General features: G+C 44.6%; 1 protein-coding gene across 1 annotated transcript in view; it reads right to left on the bottom strand.

Annotated features, from left to right (window-relative positions):
* LOC126036564 (ran-binding protein 3-like) overlaps nucleotides 1-18,704 on the bottom strand; it is a 32,848-nt gene extending 14,144 nt beyond the window's left edge. The window contains exons 1-8 of the mRNA XM_049796503.1: nucleotides 18,455-18,704; nucleotides 8,733-8,791; nucleotides 8,425-8,461; nucleotides 7,717-7,794; nucleotides 6,557-6,631; nucleotides 5,620-5,694; nucleotides 4,843-4,967; nucleotides 4,267-4,370 (exon numbers count right to left, since the gene is read on the bottom strand). Coding sequence (XP_049652460.1) covers nucleotides 4,267-4,370; nucleotides 4,843-4,967; nucleotides 5,620-5,694; nucleotides 6,557-6,631; nucleotides 7,717-7,794; nucleotides 8,425-8,461; nucleotides 8,733-8,791; nucleotides 18,455-18,704 — 803 coding nt within the window. The remainder of the gene's footprint in view (nucleotides 1-4,266; nucleotides 4,371-4,842; nucleotides 4,968-5,619; nucleotides 5,695-6,556; nucleotides 6,632-7,716; nucleotides 7,795-8,424; nucleotides 8,462-8,732; nucleotides 8,792-18,454) is intronic.
* Nucleotides 18,705-20,727: the final 2,023 nt, after the last annotated feature.

Raw genomic sequence — 20,727 nt, 5'->3', positions numbered from 1 at the left:
AACATCATTTTTTTTTTTGCATTGCCACCCTGAGTTTAACTACTCTCAGTTAGCCTCTTACCTCTCAGGTTTTAAGAGAAGGTAGCGAATGCATTTTTAAATAGTAACATACTCACAACTTGTAAAAAGTGTATTACTTGTGGATTACATTCAAGGATATTCTAATGTAAGTACAGCTGTGATTTGACCTGCTAATTACACAGCCACTTTAAATGTGACAGGATCCACTTTTTATAAAAGTCATTAGGAAGTCCTTGGAAACTTCGTGTGGAAGTTGTTCTTGCTGCTGGTTTGGGGCGGGGGGGGGGTGTTGTTTGTTTTGGGGTTTTTTTCACAAAAGGCTTATAGGTGGTTCATGCAGTGTGCCCAGGTGGCCAAGAGGGCCAACGGCATCCTGGCCTGTATCAGAAATAGTGTGGCCAGCAGGAGCAGGGAGGTGGTCGTTCCCCTGTACTGGGCACTGGTGAGGCCGCACCTCGAGTCCTGGGTTCAGTTTTGGGCCCCTCACTACGGGAAAGACATGGAGGTGCTGGAGCGTGTCCAGAGAAGGGCAACCAAGCTGGTGAGGGGCCTGGAGCACAAGTCCTGTGAGGAGCGGCTGAGGGAGCTGGGGCTGTTTAGCCTGGAGAAGAGGAGGCTGAGGGGAGACCTGATCGCTCTCTACAACTGCCTGAAGGGGTCTGCAGTGAGGTGGGTGCTGGTCTCTTCTATCAAATAACTAGTGATAGGACGAGAGGAAATGGCCTCAAGTTGCGGCAAGGGAGATTTAGATTGGATATTAGGAAAAATTTCCTTACTGAAAGAGTTGTCAGACATTGGAATAGGCTGCCCAGGGAAATGGTTGAGTCACCATCACTGGCGGTATTCAAAAATCGAGTAGATGGGGTACTTCAGGACATGGTGTAGTGGGCATGGTTGATGGTTGGACTCGATGATCTTGAAGGTCTTTTCCAACCTAAATGATTCTATGATTCTATGCGTTCTGTAGAGCTTAATCACTGCATCTCTTGCTGGCCACAAGGCAAAACCATCCAAGTTCTAGTCTCTTCCTCTTCCAGAAGGATGACTTGGCAGGAAGACAATCTGATGTTCTGTCACAAACTGCATACTTCAGCACCACTTATCTGCTCTTCCAGATCATTCATCACCCTTGGGAGGGCTTAACAGCACCTATGTCGTGCAGAGGATATTCCTGTTAAGAAGCTGGGTTTGTTGCCAGAACTTTGGCGGTTGCCTCTAAAACTTAGTTTCTGTGTTCACAAATACAGTGTGCTTGAAATCTCTTCACACAGGATGAAGGAATTCCCAAGGACAAGCTATCTCCATTTTACACTTGAAGAACAAAATATTCCTTAACATTCTCATGCTCGATGTGTTGCTAAGACTAAGAGCAAATAAGAAAAAGAAATCAGAAAATCCATCCCTTTTCAGCCTTGAAGCCTTCCATATGTGTTTTGGGCCATGAACAGGGAATCTAAAGTGTGTTTAAACTAATGAGTTTCTAATCCTTAAGAAAACTGCCCACTAAAATTGACTGAATTGTGATCAGTTTGCATCCCGAAATTTTGTCGGCTGCTTCTAGGCTGCTCCGGTAGCAACTTGGGAAGGATAGCAGTCTGGAAGAGTAAAAAAACCTGAAAGTAGAGGTTTGTCTCAAAAGAAATAATGTGGGAAATGGATTTTGATTATTTTTGGAAATGTAAGGAAGAAGTAACTGGTGCAGGATCTTTCTTCTTCCGGACAGTTAATTGGAAGTGCCAGCCTTAAAGCTGTATTAAAACTTCAATACCCTTATGTTGCTGCAGGGCAAGAACAAAGTGTGCCCGGGATGACATTGCCATGGAGATTCAAAACAGAGGCACTGAATTCAGGGAATGAACACTAACAAGGGAGAACAGGAGAAGGAGAAATGTGGATAAGATACTGGAAAGGGACTACGGAAAGGGAGTAGATCCAGGTACTGTCCTCAGAGTGTCCAGAAGGGTCTGAGTAGCTGCCAGTTCCAGTGCCGGCCTTAAACCCTGTCAGTTTTCCAAGCAAATCCTTGTGCAGAGCTGAATACATGACCAGAAGCCTGAGCTTTCCCAGCATTACATTTCTGTCACTTACGACACAATCTTCTCTCCAAGTTTTTAAGCCGACTTAAGAAACTGCAAATTTCTTCTTCTCAGTTCATTACTACAGCCCGTTCAGGAAACGGAACCATTGGTGGTTTCCTGGGACGTGGACAGCTGCAGCAACTGCAGAGGGCTAACAAACCATTTTCATTCATCTCTCTACAGAATCATGTCACATAGAGAAGAGGTGGAAGAGGAGGGAAAGCAAGAGGGACGTTTGCAGGCAGCAGCAATCCCTGCTGTTGAGTGTGTCTGCATTTTATTTTGTAAATAAACACTAGCTACATCTCGACTGATAATTAAAAACAAACTCAGAAAATTCTTTACTTAGCAATGAGCAGGTCTGGCTGCAATGTTTACTACTGTTTAGCATGTATACGGAGTTTATAATAAAGTTGTTTGTTTGAATACTTGTTGTCAAGCTATCTATGAGAAAACAGCTATGCCCAAAAGACTCTACTGAAGTATTTTAAAGCATCAGTCACTTAATACACATCGGAAGAATGGCACTTACACCCCCTGCAATCTCAGAAGAGCAGTAAGCACCTGGTTGTATTTAAATTAGTTTTCAACTTGTCAAATAAACCAACATTTACCACAACTGCGATATGCAGAATTAATGAGGCATGAATACCCCAAAGAGATTAGCAATTTCCTTTTTAAAAAAGAAAAGGAAAAGAAATACCATAAGCACTTTTAAGTCTTGTAACTTGTCAGCACTCAAACACTGCATTGCATTTCTGTGTCCATCTACTTCACAAAAGAAAGCCACTCACCTATCTTTTCCGAGATATTGTGCAGCTGACAGAAAGTAAATAGATTTGAGTAGCGATAGCAACTGATTTTGAAGTCAGTACCACCTTCCCTTTAGCTTTTCTGGTATATGCATTGCCATCATTTTGAATCTGCTAAAATTCCAGCATGCTCTGTTGGCTCCATGTTGTTCTCACAGGGCACCATCACTGTGATAGACAGCATTAACTGTGATAGACAAGGACAGGCTGGCTCTTCCAAAATCACAGTGAGCATCTGCCCTCTAATTATGCTCTTCTTGTTGACAAAGACTAAGAATCTAAGTTCTCTGTGCACCTAAACACTCCTTACTTCCTCAGAACCCCAGCACTGTGCATCCCAAACGTTGTGTGCAGGAAGCTTTATCTGTGGCCCATCCAGCCCTGAAGGAGACTGGACTGGACTCCTTTGCAGTTAAGACGTTCTCTGCCCTCTTTGGGTGGGAGGGGGAAAGGAGGCAACATCCCAGATGTGCTATCTGTGGCCCTAGCCATTTTAAAATGTCATTCTCTCATCACAACTGATCTCAGGCGTATTCCTGATGCTCACAACTTCCAGGCAAACAACCCTCATCAACCATCAGCAAGCAGTATTAATACCTACAAGATAACCTGCTGGCTAACCACAGACCTAACATTCTCATGAGCCAGTCTCCAGAGAGAGGCAATAGCCCGCTTCTGCACCGGTATGAGCTCTTTCAGTCAGAGGCAAGGGGCAACGTCCTAGCCCAAGCAAGTCAGCTTCCTCATGCAGACATTCAAGCCTGTTCTGGTCAACCCATGTCTGCACAAAGATGCCACCCTACCACAATCATCACAGCCAGCTGTTCATCCCAGAAACTCTGGCGTGTGCACGGAAGTAGAAGATCAGTTGCAGCACTGACCTTGTCTTCCAGATCAGTCCTGTATGGTCGTCTTCATGTCTTCTGTGTCCAAGATGCTCACATATTTTTGTAATTGCTGAGTTTCTCTGCATCTGTTTATGAGATGCAGCAGCCATGCAATCAGAATAGAGCTCTCCAAAGGGACACAAAGATGACTGTAAACATTCAAAACTGGGACATATTTTGAACTGCCAAAGCTGCATGACATGGCAAACCAAAATAGTTTCTGGCTTGGGGGTTGCTAATGAGAAACAATCTGTCCCACAGAGATTAATTTCCAGCAGGAGTCCATTTCTTGTGGTGTACGGAGCTCAAGTCAGTACCCACAAATTCTGGCACTACACACAAACACCACTGAGCATTGTGTGGGTGTAGATACCACGGGCTTAGTACCATGTTAGACATGTAGGACAAAAGGGCGTGCCATAGGCCAAGTGACAAAATGGTGCAGGAATACAATAAAGAAAAACTTACTGTGTTGTTTTAGAGGTAGAAAGATTCATGGTAGTAGATGACCTCACTGCTGTCTTGGAACTCACTGAATTCTCAGCTGAGGAATAAGACCTGTCTTCAGATAGCTAGGAATGGTAAAACCCGATGAATTAATTAGACCAAGCTTATTTTCTGCTATAAACAGGTCTGCTAGAAGTCCAGAGTCACCGAGGCGTATATATATATATATATATATATATATGCGGTAGTTGGCTGAGCTTCCTCCAGCTGTGTACTAAGCCAGTGCCCTTAATCAAAATGCTAAAATGTTGCTTTCTAAATAAACAAAATCCAAAAAATTCCCAAAGCTGGTTTGCCCACAGAACCCTGATATCTGAAAGCTGAGACAGCCTGCAGAGAAGAGATGTGTTTTCAAACACAGCCAGCACGAGCTTAACAGTTCACACCATGTCAGAGATCCATCGATTCCACTGAAACTGAGAGGGGAACTTTCTTGAAAATCAGGCAGTGGAATAATTAACTGCTTTAAGACAGCACTGGGTTTTTGTATTTGAGCTGCAAACATACATTAGCCAGTAAAACTACTTTTCTTTTTACCTGAACATATGCTTCTTTCTTAGTCACTGGAGATACTACAGGATTTTCAGGACAGGCCAGGGCTTGTGGGGGTTGTAAAATGGCAGGTCTAATGACATTCCGCAATTGACTTTGTGACAAGGATCCTTGCAAAATACAAAGACAAAATATTTAAACAGAGACTTTTTCTTCCCATCTAATTCATACCTATGTGTCTTGCCTCCTTCAACTGAAAGCTTCAAAGCATATTTAAATAGCATTTATTGTTTACTTGCTACACATTCTGAAATTTTGTAATCCATTCTAAAATGCACAACTCTGTAGTGACACCAACCCCATGATCCTACCAGAATTAAAAGATAATGTGTTAAATAAAAAAAAATAGTTGTTTAGATGTATAAAATATATTTGTATTTATGTATTTAAATACGTGTTTATATTTATACTTATATTTACTGCTTTGTGTTAGATCTGTCTTCTGCTATTTCAAATTTAATCCTGCACCTGCAGACGCCAAGACGGTTCTTCACTACCCTCTCCAGGAGCAGAGTTATTCAGTTAGGAATGTGGAATTTCACTATTCAAGGTTATATTCAGTCCACTCAGGAATTGAGTAGTCAGAGCAGCGGCTCAGAACAGAGCTCACAGGATATTTACACTGTCAAACAAATAACTTATGTCACAAAGATTCTTAGCCTATCACTCAGCATAGAGAAGAGTTGTCATTTTTATGTCTTCTTGGTCTGTTAAGAATGCCTTTGTGGAAGTACAGTGAATAAATATTGCATTGACAGTTACCTTCTTTTGTACTTCTGATCAAGTCAGGGTTTCTTTGAAGAAGAGCTGAGGTCATGAATATGTTATTCTTCTTTACTACAGAACAAGGAATTTAAACTTTAATAGTGAGTAGTAACAAATTTGAATTATTAATTCACATCTCTGTAACCCCTTCCTATTTTGGTAGTACATGAGCAATATTCAAACCTATTAATCTAAACAAGATCTCTGAGATAACTGTTACTGTCTCCATTTTACAGGTGGGTAGACTTAGGCACAGAAAGCACCATGGCTTTTCTGGCTATGTCAGAGACAGAAATCTTTGGATACTAATGGATGTTTTAAATTCATAAAATCCTTCGACAGCTTTGAAAACCAGGTGCTGCTGGTTTGCAAAAGCTATTGAAATGGCAATGCTATCTGGTTCAGTCTTAGGCATTTTTAAGATAAGTAAATGACGCCCAAGAACATGGGAATAAATAAATGTGCCCTGCCCTGTTCTGCTAAAAAGGCTTTCATAACTTACTATAATGATGGTGGTGCACGACTGATGCTTTCACCATTTTAATCAAGATAGCAAACACCAGCCAGAAAGTGATGGCAACCATGTACCACATCCTGTAAAATGACACAAGATAAGCACAACTTTTTCATTGCAAAAAGGGCACGGTGTGCTGCTAAAACAATCTTGTGTCCTCTTAAGATTGTTTAGAAATCCTTTATGCCAATGCCTGCCAAGGACCTGTAAAACATTTGGGAAACACATAAAACATTTCTTCTATTGAACTGCCAGTCCTCCTCCTAAAACATTCCTTTCTTCTGTCCAAATACCAGACTAGTCCAATGCACCCCAGCTCTGTCCTGCAGAAAAAGCATTTCTGTACACCTTTTTATTTTAGCTAATACCTGCTTTTCTACATAAATGTTTATTGGTTTTGTTTGGGGTTTTTTCAGTTACCTGGCTGGGAGGGAGGGAAAGTAGGAAGGATGGTAAAGGAAGATGATCTCCCTCTTTTCTGAGCGACAGTTGTATCTGAAAGGATAAAAGACTCAAATTATCATTTGCTCGGAGGAAAAAAAGAAGATTAATTTTAAGGTTAGCCAATTTGATGTCATGCCTTCATTGGCAGTAGAATAAATTATTACCTGCTAACTACCAGCTTTCTGAAGTACACTGTTAGGTTATGCCTGTGCTGCTGAATCAGAGAGGTCTCTGAGGCCAAGCAGCACAGCCTGGCTTAGGCACGCTACTTACAGCTAGTCCACTCTGTAACAGCTCTGTCTTGGAGACTGCTAGTTTGGGAGGTTCAAAACAGAAGCAGAGAGTTAGCTATCAATTAAGCAGTGTGGACAATCAAGAGGTCAATCACTCAAGCTTCCTCCTATACCCCGCTTTGTTTTTTGGTATAGGCATACTCTAACATTTCTACCATATCTATGATTTTTTGTGTATGATCTCAGTATAATTTTCAGAGTAAACCAAACTTAGGTTCTCTTAAAGCCTCATAGCTACATTCAGGTATGTCACAGGACTACATAAAACAAAATACAGTGTACACATATGAATGCCTGAATTCAGAAATAACTTTCTGGTCCCATCTGTATGTTAAATAAACGCTGTAAAAACCAGATCAGCCCTTCTGCAGAGGCGCCTCAGTGACTTGTGTGCATTTCCCATGGAAGCACTACATAGTCCTTAAAGAGCCTTCCAGGTGAGCTGTTGGCTGAATGAAAGGAGGGGCCCTTCTGGAAACTGCTTTACATTTTCAGGGATTGCCCAAGGAACACTGATCTCTTCCACAAACCGGGGAATCTCATTCCTTTCCAGCCCTCCTCCTCCCTTGACTGTGTGAGCAATTCAAGGAAACAATATGAAATGTACAAGTTTTTCACTACTTTATGTTGTATTATGTTAGTACGGAAAATGAATATATTTTTACTTAAAAAGGGATTTATTGGAAATTACCAGCAAGTTTATATCAATGTTTAAGTTTTCATGACTTGCAGCATTTCTACAGTGCAGAAGCTTTTCTTAGACAGTAAAATTCCTTCTCTTCTTTACCAGATGAGAATACAGAACTATAGTAATTAAAACATGACTGTAGCTAAACATCATACCTGTGTTAGACTGAGAGTCAGACTTCCGCAAAGTAAAAGATGATGATCTTGCACGCTTTCTGGAACAACTAATGAAATCTAGAGAAAAGTACATATAACGTTCTGCAGGGACAGACTGGCAGGAGATTTCAGCACAATGTTATGATACGAAATTAAAACCTGAACACAATGAATTCTAGGAATGACTTACATGAACAGCTTTAAGGCAGTACCTAAGAGCACGAGGGCTTTGGAATCTCAGTCAACACCTGGCACAAAGGCCTAGGGAGTCTTCTTTATTTCCACTAGGTTCAGGGAACTTAAATCAAGGACTTAGAATCAGTTCATAGCCCACAGGCTCAGAAGACATTAAGCATATTAACTTACATGATAATGTAGCCTAAACAAATAGAAAAGGGCAAATAGGAACCCATACAGCTGATGAACATACTTGGCCACTTTTCAGGGCTTCTGGATTTTGACTTTCTGGTAAACATGAGAGGTAAGATGGAAGAATTCTTGAGGTAAGACAGGGACATATATATTAGGACATGGCAGGTGACTCTACAACCCACATAGCCTTAGTCTACTAACAGCAATTTGTCCCTGCTCAAGCGATCTGTCCCTGCTCATACAAAGTAAGGGTCCGAACACTATATTCACAGGCAACAGTCAGACCTAAGAATAACCCAGGGCATTATTATACTGTTTCAATGAGGTGGTTATTACCATTGTCAGCTTTGCAAACCAGGTCTTCTGCAGGCCGCTGGAAAAAAAAAATACAAGCATGGGAAGGTCAAGGAGAACAGAACAGCCATTTTCTAGACCAGGACACAAAGTATATCAATCCAGCACACATGCATTGAAAGCAGTCTTGTTTCTAGTTTCTACTCTTCCCTGTTCTGAGACCATTTATTACAAGTCTTAACCTGGGCTAAAATCTTTTATTACTGCTAGGATTGCTGTCTACAGAATTCTCATTTCTCAGCATTTTTTCTCAATTAGGGGGGAAAAAAAAAAAAAAAAAAGCTTTTTACCTTCAAAGGACGGTCCTTCTTTTCAAAAACAAATGTTGGCTGGGCAAGCACTGATCTCTCTGGAAAAGGGAAGAGTAATAACATGTCATAACAGTTCTGTAATAGCACTTCTCAACCAGTTCGCAAAGTGCTGTACAGTAACAAACAGGACTTTATCCTTTTGTAACAAAGGAAGAAAATATAGAGCTGCAATGATGTACAGCACGGTCCAGAAATAAAAATAAAGATGAGTCCTCAAATTCCAGTGTGAGTTTTGCCTCACTACATGCCACAGGATTTGGCCTCATACTATTTCGCACTTCTTTTAGTTAAAAAGAACAAAAAAGTACTTTTAGCCTTTACAAACAACATCTGCCATCCCTTAAGCACAAGGGTAAACTGCAGCTTTTGCTCTCAGAAAACTGCAAGGACATGACATGCAAAATGATCCCAAAAGGAAAGCAAGGAAAGGTGTTACATTGGCCTCTCAGCTACATGCACACGCTTGCCATTCTTTAGGCTTCATGTAAGTGAATGCCTAGTGTCAGTTTTAATGTGTGAGTATGACATATAAACATCAAGTTCTATAGAGCAAATTCCGCTCTCGGGCGTACCTCTGCATTTCTTAGGTATGACTGAAAACAACTTTGGATCCATGTCTTGGGGTTTTTTTCTATGAAACATATTTCAGCATACAGTTGCCTCACATCAAATTTTATGTTGATTTAGGGTTCACTGCTTCTACATCTTACATGACTTCTTTGGGCTACTTACTTTGAAAGAATGAGACCTTCACAGCCTCTGCAACTCGAATGGGCTAACTTCGGTTGTCAGTGTGAAAGCAGAAGTTGTTTTCAGCAATACCACCAATTAATGACACATTTATTATGCCAATAAATGGCACAATTAATGAGCAAAGCAGCAGACACAAATAGATTTTTTTAGACCACCACATACAGGATTGACCTCATGCTAGCTTGAGCTGTCTGTAACGTGTAGTCAATAGAAACAATCAGCTTCTGAGCACGAGCATCTTTTAGCTGTGTACGTTGAGAGATGAACGAATGAAGAAGAATGAAATGCATGTATTTCTCTCTATGGGTGATAAGGACAGGCTAGGGTGACTACTGAGCTAAATATGACTGGCCTTTGGCCAGAGAAATCCCACACTTGATATCTTGTTAACTGACGGCTGACAGAATATTTATCATGTACACACCATCTTTTTCCTCTGTTTTATAGTAGAATATTTACCTGTTCGACAAAAACGTCGGTGGGAAAATACACGGAGTGACGTTTTTATCTTGGCTGCCACATCCATCTGTGAGCAAACCACTCCAGCATTGGTATCAATCGCTTAAAGGTTTAATAAAGCAAGTATCAACCTGTCATGGAGGTTTTAAAATTACTGTATAAATATATATATTCAACAATCAAGAAAAAAGGAAACATTTTTAAAATAAATGTGTGTATGTAACCTGGGGCAAGAAGCATGAACCTGTTACTCAAATCCAGTGATATACAGACACAGCAGTAAAAACTAATACAGTTTTGCTGTTGTTGAGGTTCATTTTGCATTTATTTGGGCATTATGTGTGCACAAATGACTGATTTTAGCAAACCTGGCATGCTTTGCAATGCAGATCTGCTTTGTCCTTAATAGAGAAAGCAGAAAAAAGTTCATATTGTTCAACTCCAAAAAAGGTAACTCTCTGTGACTGAAAGTTGAAGAAAATTTCCATAATCTGGTTGCAGCTGGGGGACCATAGCATCGCATGAGATGGGGTAATTCCATTTCTACTCACTAGAGGGGAGTGGCACACATAAACTATAGTATTTCACCGAAACGTGTTTTATTCAGTATAACAGCCTTTTTTCCGGTCTCCTTAAAAACAAAACAAAACAAAACAAACAAACAAAAAAGTCTTGTATTCTATTGAATAAAGGAAAAATACAAAAAAGTATGACTACAGAACCCTCCATATTCTCCACAGTACCTACCTCTCAAAGCTCAGAAGCTAGCACTATTTCTAAAAGTAGATTTACTGCTCCAAAGCATGGAGTTAGCAAAGAGTGAATTGCTGTGAAAAGGGAACTGCCCTTCTACCACAGAGTGAACTTTTGCTGGAGCTAAAAGGCTGCAGGGAGTTTGAAGGAATTAGGAAAGCTCACTACAATTTAAACAACAACAGAATTCCTGTAATAGTTTCAAAAAACCCAGAAGCTCCTCTAGAAAAACTGGTAACTGGTTGATCACCAACAGCAACATGTGAAGCTAGGGTATAATGGTAGCTCTTACAGAGAAATATTCCTATTTTGATATTGCGCTAGATACAAAAGACGTACCACATCGACCGCTTTTGAGCGCAAGGGGAAACTTTCCTTCCGTCTGCAGACGTAGTCAGAGGCTGCTGACGCTGCCACGGTTATTTATCGTTTTTGCGGTTCTGTATTGCTTCTACCCAGACGAAGAAAACCTTTTTTGTAATTCCTGAGCAGCATTCCCTGTAGCTCATCCGTAAGACCTTCACTCCTCAATCGGGCCACCCACAGGACGACCTTCCCAGGCGTGTTCGCGTTAACTATGCATGTGTCCTATAACTATGGATGGATCCTATGCCTCGACTCCCCCCTACATTCTAAACCTCCCAGGCACGCAGGCCCGAGACACCTGCAGCCGGCGGCCACCGAGGCGGCGAGGCGGGATTACCCGCGGCCCTCGGACGAGGCCGGCCACCAAGGAGCGGCCACCGCCGTGCCAGCGCGCTGGTTTTAACCCCGGGAGGCAACTCCGCCGTCCTCGCCTTCCTTTTCCCGCTCCGAGGCCGCCGCCGCCGACAGGCCGCACGGCCGCCTGCGGGCAGCAGGAGAGGCGCCTCCGCACCCCCCTCCCGCGGCGGCGGCGGCGGCGGCGGCCCCGGCGACCCCGGCGGCCCCGGCGAGGGGGAACGGGGCGGCATGGAGCCGCCCGCCTCTCCTCCTCCTCCTCCTCCTCCTCCTCCTCCTCACCCTCACCGGCGGGACACGGGCGGGCACAGGCTGGCTAGCGCCCGGTTGAGACTGGGCCGCTCCAGTCCCCAGCAGCTCGGTACTTGTGGGTGAGAGGGGCTGTTGGAAAAACGACCAGAAAAACCTGCCAAGTGGGCTGGCCGCCCCTGGCTGCAGAGGCTGGACTCGCCCGCCAGCCTCAGCCAAGAGTCCGGGCACAGGAGCCGTCTGTCAGCCATCACCAGGACCCGTCTGTCTGTCTGTCCGCCCGTCAGTAACCACCACGGGTGGGGCTCTCTGTCCCTCACGAGCGTTCCCCTGACGCCGCTGAACTCGAAGGGTCCTGGCCTCACATTTGGAGACACATCAGAAGCGCCGGGTTCCCTTGTTTGAGACCTCGCCTGCACGGCCTCCCTGCCTCCGGCCTCGCGCCCCGGGCAGAAGCACCACCAAACGTGCTCCGACCTCCGCGCCGCGCCGCGAACGGCACCCGCCGCTCAGGCCTGCTGCCTGCGCCGCTTGGCTCGGATCGGACCGGATCGGATCGGATCGGCTTGGCTCGGATCGGATCAGATCGGCTCGGCTCGCCTCGGCTCGGATCAGCTCAGCACGGCTCGGCCCGCGTGGGCTCTGCCGCCCTGCTCGGCGCTCTGCCTCGCGCGGTACGTGCAAGGCAACCGGCAAGTGATGGTATGCCCCGACGGAGACTGCATTTACCGAGTTCCGTTTGAAAGAAAATTGCAGAGGTGCATTTGGGGAAAAGTGATCGCTGGCTGCCGCCCAAGCCCGGGAAGCACTGGTCAGAATGACATGCAAGAAAGGCTGTAAAATTGCTTTCACCAACTTGGCTCGCGTCCCAAAAGCCAGCATTGTCCATGAGGTGTGGGGGTCCTTCAGCCTTTGCTGCGACACACCACCCTTCACTTTTACTGCTATTGCTTCTCCTAAAGCTGTAGAAACTTCACAAAACGTATATGTTAAAGAATAAGCGGGACGCTGATGGTTTTGAAAATTTTAGAGTTCTTGTTGTTATTGCTCCGTCTTGCCCAGAGGACGATCCTGTGAGGGCTAAGGGCCCAGTGGAGAAAAGATGAGCCCAAATCTCTCTCCAATCTTCAGGCAGTCGTATGCCTGAAGCTATATGTCAAGAGTGGCTGACAGTGCAAAGCAAAACAAACTCAAACCTTTAAGAGGATAAGACAGGAATTTGTGACCTCAATAAAAGTTTTTTGCTTCTGACTTTTAAACAGTTAATTTTGACATTTTCAGAGTCAAAAGAAAATCAATTCTGTTGCATCTTCACCACCACCAAACTTGCCAGAAGTCAGAAAGCATCTTAACTCATATTCATGGCAAATACTTTCACATTTTCCTATCGAAAAATAGGGCTAGGAACCCACAACTATAAAACATAACAGTAGAAGGTTTCACATCACTCGGGATGGCTGACTCCAATGAGAGGCTGTGAGGGCCCATCAAACCTAAAAATCAAACCGATTTTCATACGCATTAAAGTGCCAAAATGCAGGCATCGGTGTTTGACGGCAATTACGGTTCTTACACATCAATCCTATTTTCCTCTTCCAGTCTTAGCAACGTATACTATTACAGAAAGGAAGTACAGAAACTCATTTTCTCATTCAAATTTGCGTTCTGTTCAAATCAATTTCATTGATTAGTGATCCCTTTGAGCTCATTACAAAACTGAGTAACTATTTAAGCAATTGGGCTTTCTGTGGTGTCAGAGGTATGCAACTTCACCTGGATTTTCAAATTCTTGCTCAGTGACTGGACAATACCTTCTTCAGGGACTAGCCAGTCAGCGTTGAAGCAAGCTGTAACTACTTTTCCAGTAAATTAACCTAGTACCTTACCAAATGTAAGGTTATACACTTTACATGGTGTTCTGCTTTTCTACTTTGTATTAAAGTTTTTAACTAGGGTCCACTGAAAGTCATACGAAAAACTGTAATTTAAATATTTCACCACAGAGCTGGCAGTAGGCATTTTTTATTCTATTTGTCAATTGAGTGCCACTGACGAGTTAGGGGGCAGGATTCTCATGTCTCTGTTGTTTCTTTCAACAGTTTCATCCAGAGAATTTCCATAAAGGCCTAATGCCAATCCAATGGATTTTGCCTGAGCTTCTACTTTTCCCACAACTTTATATATTATTTGTATAGCTCTTTACTACCAATCCTGCAATCAGGTATTTCAGATTGGCTTACCTACAAAACTGAATCCTTCACACTAAACCTGAAAAAAACCCCACCTGGTAGTTCATAACTGCCAACAAAGATCTAACACTGATAACAAAAGCTGACTTGTAAAAAATGACGTTTTTGTCATAATTCCTTAAATTAAAGTAACAACTTGAACCTCTTTGGGTTTGTAGCAATCCCATTTGCACCTCATAGGAAAACTTTTAATTCTGAAACAGAAACTACAATTTTCTACTTTTACACGGTAAAAAAAATTAAAAAAAAAAAAAAAAGGAAAGAAAGAAAATACCTTCTTAATCAAAGATCATTTTCTCAAATAGAATAAGATGCTGGAAAATTATATCATCTCCAAGCAATGTCACTGACTTACAAAACCTTTAACTGCATCTAGCTTTCCCTCACAACATCCTAGTAAGTGTTACACAACACAAAAACTACTACATGAAATTTTATAATCAGATTATAATTTTATCCTGTCAAAAGATAAGGCTACGACATAGTATTAGCAAGTTTCTGCACTCTAATACCCTATAGCATGAATTTTACTAGCTTTGTATATTACTGCTATAATTTGCAAAAATAAAAGCAGAACACTACTGCATTTTTATGTTACTGCTTAGATTGATGGTTGCCAAGTCACAGAACTCACACCAAATGAAATTAAGAAATAACAACAAATTCTTGCACATAACATTGCCGTTTTGTTTGTTTTGCATTCAACAGGAACACGTAATTGCGGAAGATGTTAAGAAGAAAAGTAGGTTTACTGTGACTTTAGTTCCAACATCCCCGGAGGTAGTTTCACAATACTAAAATACTAAGGAAAAAAAACCAAGGGAGAGTGTTGCCTCTGCTATTTATGAATATATATGCTGTTTACAGCTATTACTTGAAAAAAACACTAAGACAAAATATTGTGCCTCGTATTTTGTGGTAAGTGAAGAAGGCAACAATGGACTAGCATGTAAGTGGAAGACATGGATCCAGAAATTTGTATCGTCACGTTAAAAAAAAAAAAAAAAGGAATTATCTTGACTATGCTAGCTGATGATCTGTCCCTTAACATGTTGTCTCAAGGAGCATCAGAGATAAACTATGTACTAATATGACCAATTTCTGTTCAATATGCTGCAAAACCACAGAAAACTACTTATACACAAGATAAACTGCAATAACAGGCAGAAGAGAAATACATACAGTGAAAATATGCAGTAGGATAAATTAACAGAATACTTTGCTATCCAAGCTCAGGCTCACGGTTAAATATTGTGTCTGGGTTTTGATACAAAAAAGACATCTGTCAGTATTTCCAGAGATGCCCCATTTTCATCTAAAAAGAGGTGAAAAAATAGTAAAAACCTTCTGGCTAAGAACAGGATTTGCCAAACCTGCAGTAGAACCGCGGTTTCTGTTTCCTAAATACTGAACATCGCAACATAAAATAGAGTCAGTTCACAGCCAAGCGAGAGTGCGGCAAGGCTGCCAGCCAACTTCTCGGGTCCCTCAGTGACCTCGCTACGTAAGCCAGGCTTTCCTCTGCCAAAACTTAAATAATGAAGGTGACATAAGGCAAAATGGGGATGTCCTAGAGCCGTACTTTAGGCACCCAACTTAATAAAATTGGCCAACTTTAAGAGATACAGAAAAAGCTTTTTAAAAATTTTGAATTGCTGACCCCGAGTAACAGGTCTGTTTGTGGAAGCGCTGAGCAGTTGAGAACTCAGGTGGAATTCACATGCATGACTGGCTGCTCAGCACCTTTGGAAAATCAGGTCACTTATTTAAGGCTCTAAATATGGACCTGGAAAGCTACTTTCAGGTTCTCGTTTATTACCCTTCACACTTTTGATTTCTGCTTATGAAGCATATTCAGTACTTTCTAGGACAACTCCATTAAAAATTAGTATCAGTTCTAATGCCAAGATGGCAGGATTTTCCAAGCAAACTTACGGTTCGGGGTTTTGGGGTTTTTTGCGAAGACACTGTGAAATAAGCTTGATTAATTAATTTGCATGTAAATCCAGTATACGTACATGGTAGGTTTTGTAAATCAATAACCACTAAAAACAAAATGGGAAAATAAACAGAGTCATAAATCAAATTAAATTCTAATCTGGTCAAATCTTCAATGCTAATCAGAAGAGTTCTCCATACGCAGAGACGCATGTTGCTATACAGGCCACAAATTTTTAAGTTCAGTATCTTAGTCATATTTCCAGGCTTGTAAGCTAATTGAATTTTTTTCTTTTAGAATACTCTTCTATTGAAGAGTGTCACTGGATCAATAAATTTGCAACAAGTTCTCATGAATCCTGATTTTCCAAAAATGTTCAATAGAAATTGTTCTGAATAATTGGTCCCAAACCACGCGGAACTGTTTTATGAGAAGAAATAGTTTCAGCATTATTAAAATAAAGTCCTTCAAACATATTGAGATGAAATTTTGGACAAAGCCTTTCATTTTCTGAAAAACAACATTCTTGAGAATTTTCTTTCTAGAGAACTCAAACCTACACAACAGACATTTGGCCACCTGGCTGTGATTGCTACAGAAGTGACTGTACTTCAGTGGCCCATGAAGAGACTACTGAACACAGCACTGCATGCAGCTCAAACACTGTATTAAATACAAAGAGTACGTTGCTTATCTTGGGTTCGGATGGCATCTTGTAAATACTGTTTGGGGAACTGATAAATAACTTCACATATCCCTGTTTGGATCAACAGAGGGTGCATCATCAAAGACGTTTCATCGTACTCGGAAAGAGGAAAGGAAAAGTTCACCCAACTGACTATTGCAAAATAAAACTCCTGGAAGGATTTCTCCTAGGACAGCTTAACTGTACTGCTAAGGCTCCCGTCTTGCACGTTCTTTGCCATGCAAATAGTTCATAACCCACATAAATAATTTCACTGTCCTTAGTGAGACCAGTTATGGGAGCAAGGATTCTTCACCCAGGCACAGCTGTGCAGAATCAGCCTTAACTTTTTACGGCCCGTTCAGCCTCTCTTCAGCCACTCTTCGCAATGCTACAGATTCTAACTACAGTTTTCTTATCAGTGTGGAAAGGGTTCTTTTACCCCCAGATTCCATTTACTACTCCTAGCTTCCACTGCGGGTTTACAGCATGCCATATGAGATTGGAAAATGAACACACTTCTCTTTAGCCATGGAAACTCAGCTGACAGCCTGCAAAAGTGTTTATAAATACAGCATATATCACACCCATTTATCTCCGTAAAGCACAGTCCTCATCTTTGTACGGGCAAGACATAAATAGGCATTACAACGAAAAAACCCCTGCCCCAGCCAACACTTTAACACAATTCCTGAGAGAAATGAAACCTACTTGGCTTTATTTCAAACGCTAGAGTGAAGAAAGTATTTTTGGGAGTCTCATCACTATAATGTAATTCTAGCAGTGATGCAATGACAGAAGTAACCGTGTCACTAGATCAGCAGGGCTGTGCCAAAGTATGGAACCAAAACTTGTTTCCCAAGCACTGAAACTTCCAACAAGCCAGCACTCAGCATTTTTAATGTATCAGAAAAGCCTGTAAAATACTCAATGGAACGGCAGTAAAATTCATAGGCATATAAAGCTTTACCATTTTCAGGGCATTGTACCAATATTAAATTTCATAAATCCCTACAAAGTAGCATGGAAGTAACACTCGGGGATTTTGTGCAGAGGTTGAACTACACAGGTAATCAAGCCGTGATCCAACAACGCTCACACCCCCTTAAATTTTAGGCCTGTAAGTTGGACTAGGTGTGCTCAACACTAAGCACAAGCTGAAAGGCTGGTTGACTCATAAATTAGCCCAAGCGCTCTAAACTGCATCAGTCCTAGCATCAGGTTTAGACCTTGAAAGCGCATGCCTCCTTTTGCTGTTTTGGGTTCATTCGTCAGCCTGCGTGGTAAAAAAAACGGTTGGTGGCATCACCTGCAAAATATCCTTGCTATTAGCCCTTGTTTCTTTGTGCATCCTCTTAGGAAATGTTACCATCACAAGCTCACATAAATCATTCTCAATTCTTGGCCCTCCTCACTACCGAGGTGAGAAAGGATTCTGCTGGCCGCCTCTGTAGTCAGGCTCCTCGCGGGGGAGCCAGGCTGGGCCCCTTTCGCTCTCCCTGCCCAGGTGTGCCGGGCAGGGAGGAACAGCCAGGGAAGCGAGCGCTCTTCCCACCCGCTGCCAGGGCCGGCCTTTTGGAAAGCTGCGGAAAGCTGAAACAACAGGGGGGGTCAAAGATGGAGAGACCACTCTGGGGTGCTCTGCAAGTAAAACCCCAAGCGTACACTACCTGGCCGTGTCTTTCCTTCAACTAAAACACAAATCGGAGATGCCTGGCAGATTACCACTAAAAACCTGCAGCAAAGAACCTACAGCCAGCCGAGCTCTTGCTCTGCATCACCCACAACGCTGTTACCCAACGGGCACGTTCTCTGTGTTCATCCCGTTCTCCAGAAACCTCCTTGCAGGGGGAACAGAGGAGACGCTCCAAAAACGTTACCCAGCAAAACCTACCTGTGCGGCATTCCTCCTTGGGATTGAACCTTCCGCTGCGGGAGCCGGACCTGCGGGCCGTCTGTTCTTGCGGGCGAGCAGCTTGGTGCGGAGCCCAGCGGTCACTGGGCCGGTCTGGCCTTTCGGGGAGGCCCGGCTGGGCTTTCGCATCGTGCCGGGATCTGACGGAACCGCCGCAGCCTACACAGGAGCGCCGTGTACCTGCATGTAGAACATTCCCTTTGCAAGCAGGAATTGGCTGGTTTCTCATTATGAGGTTCTCGGAAGTACTACTTTATATATATATATATATATATATATGTATATATGTATGCAGTTACGTAGGTATGTATGATGCAGCTGAGTCTGGAGCTTTGGATTTGGTCTCATTAGCTGCTGCCTAGGCCACCCCCCCCTCACGACTAGTCAGGCGAGGCCCCGCGACGAGCAGCCCTCGCAGCCGCCACCGGAGGGGAACGGCCGGGGCCGCGGGGGGACACTGCCCGCCGGGCAGCGCGAAGCCGGAGCCGGAGCCGGAGCCGGAGGCTGCAGCGGCGGCGGCGGAGCCGGCGGGGGAGTGAGGGCCCGCCGCTGCTGCCCTGACAGCTCGGGGCAAGCTCTTGGCGGGGGCCGGGCGTTGGGAGGGGATATGTAAAGCCCGGCCGATTAACATAAGAGGGCGGGCGGGGAAGCGGCCGTGCGCCGTCTTTACCGGCGACGGCTGAGAGAAGGCGGCGGGCGGGAGTTCAGCCGCGGGCGGCCCCCTCCGCGGAGAGGGGCGTGAGGAGCTTCCCGCCGAGCGGGGGCGGGCTGGCGGCCGAGGGGGTGGTTTGTGGGTGCCCGCTGGCGGCGGGGCAAGGGTGGGCCGGGCCGGGCCGGGCTGCCGGCGGGCGCGGCCGTGGCGACGGAGGGGAAGCGCGGCCGGGGCTGGCTCGGTTCCCGTCGCGGTGAACCACCCCCCCCAGGGTTGCTGCAGCCGCTGTCCCGCGGCTCCGCAGACCGCCGGGGTCGCGAACGCCCGGCCGCGATCCCAGCAGCCGCCCGGCGGCACGGAGAGGAGGGACGCTGCAGGGCTTTCACCAGGCTGTGAGGGCTGGACGGCGGGCGGGCGTCCGCCGCCGCCTCCAGCCCGGGAAGGGTCGGCGGACGGTCGGTCGGCAGCTGCCTCCGGTGGCCCGTCGCGGCGTGGGCCGCAGCAGCTGGGGCCGGCAGCCCGCGGGCTCGGAGGACGGCGGCCCCGCGGGCAGCTTTGGCGGGCGGCGCCGGAGCCGGGGGCGGCGGGAGCGGCTGCCCGAGGACGCCTCCGGGCCGCCGCCGCCGCCGCCGCGACCTGAGCCGCTGTGCGGCCGGTGGAGACACAGCGCGTCGTAAAAATGCCCCCCGCGAAGCCGAACCCCTTAAAAAGGGCGGTGGTGCTGCGCTCCTCGGTGGTTTCACCGCGGAGGACCTCTGTTGTCCCCTCCAGTAGAACCGCGGCTTTTGCTTAGCAGCAGCCTCCTTCGGTAACTGCGCTTGGTAGTTGATTTTTGAGGCGTTTTGTTTCCAAAAGGAAGGCGAAACATCAAGCGACAGAGCCCAGCGCTGTGGTTATTGCCATGCTGACATGAACCCCGCGCAGTGTCAGCAAAAAAAGGTGCTACGGTCCCCTCCTTCCAGATGCTCTGTGCAGCAAGTTTATAAAGCCTAGCCTGTGTCTCCCGTTGTTCGCTTAAATGATAACGGGCCCAAATTCTTCAGTTCAAGTGGGAGCAATTTCAGGCCATTATGTTGCAGGCCTGGTGTTAAACTGCCTCTAATCCGAATAGTTCAAGACAAAAAGGAAGGAATTGGCTAAAAGTTCGTCGGAACCATGCATCCAGTCTAAGGCAGTTTCTCTGTACCGCCAGTACCAGATGCTTCACAGAAAAAAAATGCAAGAAGCCCGAGAGCGGGCAGATGTTGAGTAATTTTCCCTCAGTAGAGCCCCAGCGTGTGTTGGCATAAATCCTGAAGTGTGCTGTCTTACCCCTACTGCAGTAGAATCATAGAAACACTTGGGCTGGAGAAGACCTTTAAGATCACCAAGTCCAACCGTTAACCTAACACTGCCAAGCCCACCACTAAACCATGTCCCTCAGTGCCACATCTACACGTCTTTTGAATACCTCCAGGGCTGGTGACTCCACCACTTCCCTGGGCAGCCTGGTCCAATGCTTGATAACCCTTTTGGTGAAGAAATTGTTCCTAATATCCAATCTAAACCTCCCCTGGCGCAACTTGAGGCCATTTCCTCTTGTCCTATCACTAGTTACTTG

Source organism: Accipiter gentilis, chromosome Z (genome assembly GCF_929443795.1).
Source record: "Accipiter gentilis chromosome Z, bAccGen1.1, whole genome shotgun sequence".
NCBI lineage: Eukaryota > Metazoa > Chordata > Aves > Accipitriformes > Accipitridae > Astur > Astur gentilis.
Note: the sequence above shows the minus strand (reverse complement) of the source record. Positions and strands in the feature narration are given on the sequence as shown.